The sequence below is a fragment of the Trypanosoma equiperdum genome, assembly GCF_001457755.1.
Source record: "Trypanosoma equiperdum strain OVI genome assembly, contig: ctg_1126, whole genome shotgun sequence".
NCBI lineage: Eukaryota > Euglenozoa > Kinetoplastea > Trypanosomatida > Trypanosomatidae > Trypanosoma > Trypanosoma equiperdum.
The window spans coordinates 1-1,365 of NW_027123090.1; the positions used below are offsets into that span (position 1 = coordinate 1).

The following is a 1,365-nucleotide window of genomic DNA, read 5'->3' on the forward strand; positions in this document are numbered from 1 at the left end:
TGGATTTCTGAAATAGAGGCACTTAAAACAGTGGTACTGCTACTAAAAAAGTAGATGGGTGAATGGGAGAGAAGAGGAATATTAATAAAGGAAATTCAGAAGAACGGAGAAATAAAAGGATTTAAATATTCGCAATTTCTTACAAACACTCTGCTGGTCATCACCATATAAGAGGAAGCGATGGAGAGGACGGTGAGGGACACAGAGACTGCAATGTAGAGGCCCAATAGAGACTCTATTTTATCGGTAGTGACAGAGGCGGTAAGCACCAAAGTATGAAAATGGAAGTAAACGACGGAAGAAAAGACGCAGCAAAACACAAGGAAATGAGACAGGAGGAGATGATGCGCTGTATTTCACTCAGACATGGATGAATAGCAAAGTGGAGATGATTGTTGTAATAGCAATAGCAGCAGTAGTTTATCAACCTATAATGATGTGTCTCTCATGATAAAAGTCAATTGGCGGGGAAGGTAGCGCAGAAGTCTTTAAAATCTTAGCACACATGACCCAGTGGCGCACCTATATACTGTAATCCACATAACAATGTGTAGAGGGAAATATAGATGCAGGTGAAAATATAAGGTGCGCACACCGAACATACATCTTTCGACCGATACATGATAACAATACAAAGACATTGCTTACGTAAACACTGTTTCCTTAACTAAACATCTTGGTGACACAACTGACCTCTTTCTTAACAACCCCTATGATATTATAAGAAATTTAAAGTTTTCATTAGTATGAAAACAGGAAGTTATGAACCATATAGGACGTATCTATAGAACAGTAAGTTTCTTATCTTTTATTGTTATGGGGATTAATTTTTGTGTGTCACTCTACAGTTTGTTTAGTGAGGGTGAATCCATTTCGCTAGAAATTGTTGAAGATGAGTATATGAATTTTGTGTCAAAAGATGCCAAGAAGATTTGGAAAACGGAAGATTATCTGGTTGTATCCGGAATACATTCAATAGATAATGATGAGAGATTGAGAAGGAGGAATCTTCAGAGAGAAACCTTTTGGAGTTATTCTGAAGTGGCGAGAAAGTTAAATAATTTCAGTGGGAAGTTGCTTATTGTTTATGCCCTTTCACCACATACAAATAACAATTGCAAAGTCAGAAAAATTGCTGAAGAGGATACAGAATTAAACAAGGATATTATTACTTTACCTGTTTGGGATGTGAATCCAACAACAAATAAAAAAGTGGGAGATGCGGGTAATTTTGTTTGGGAGGTAGAGCTCACTGTGAGCAGAAAAACATATCTGTGGTTGAAATTTTCTGATGAAATATTTAAACCAACTACTTCCTATATTATGAAATCATATGATGATATTTTTATGAGAGTGCCATTGTAT

The 1,365-nt window shown here is 36.3% G+C and overlaps 1 pseudogene across 1 annotated transcript in view; it reads left to right on the plus strand.

Annotated features, from left to right (window-relative positions):
- The first annotated feature begins 771 nt into the window (after window positions 1–771).
- TEOVI_000622400:pseudogene overlaps window positions 772–1,365 on the plus strand; it is a 703-nt pseudogene continuing 109 nt past the window's right edge. The window contains exon 1 of the mRNA in view: window positions 772–1,365. Within this exon, the coding sequence occupies window positions 772–1,365 (594 nt within the window).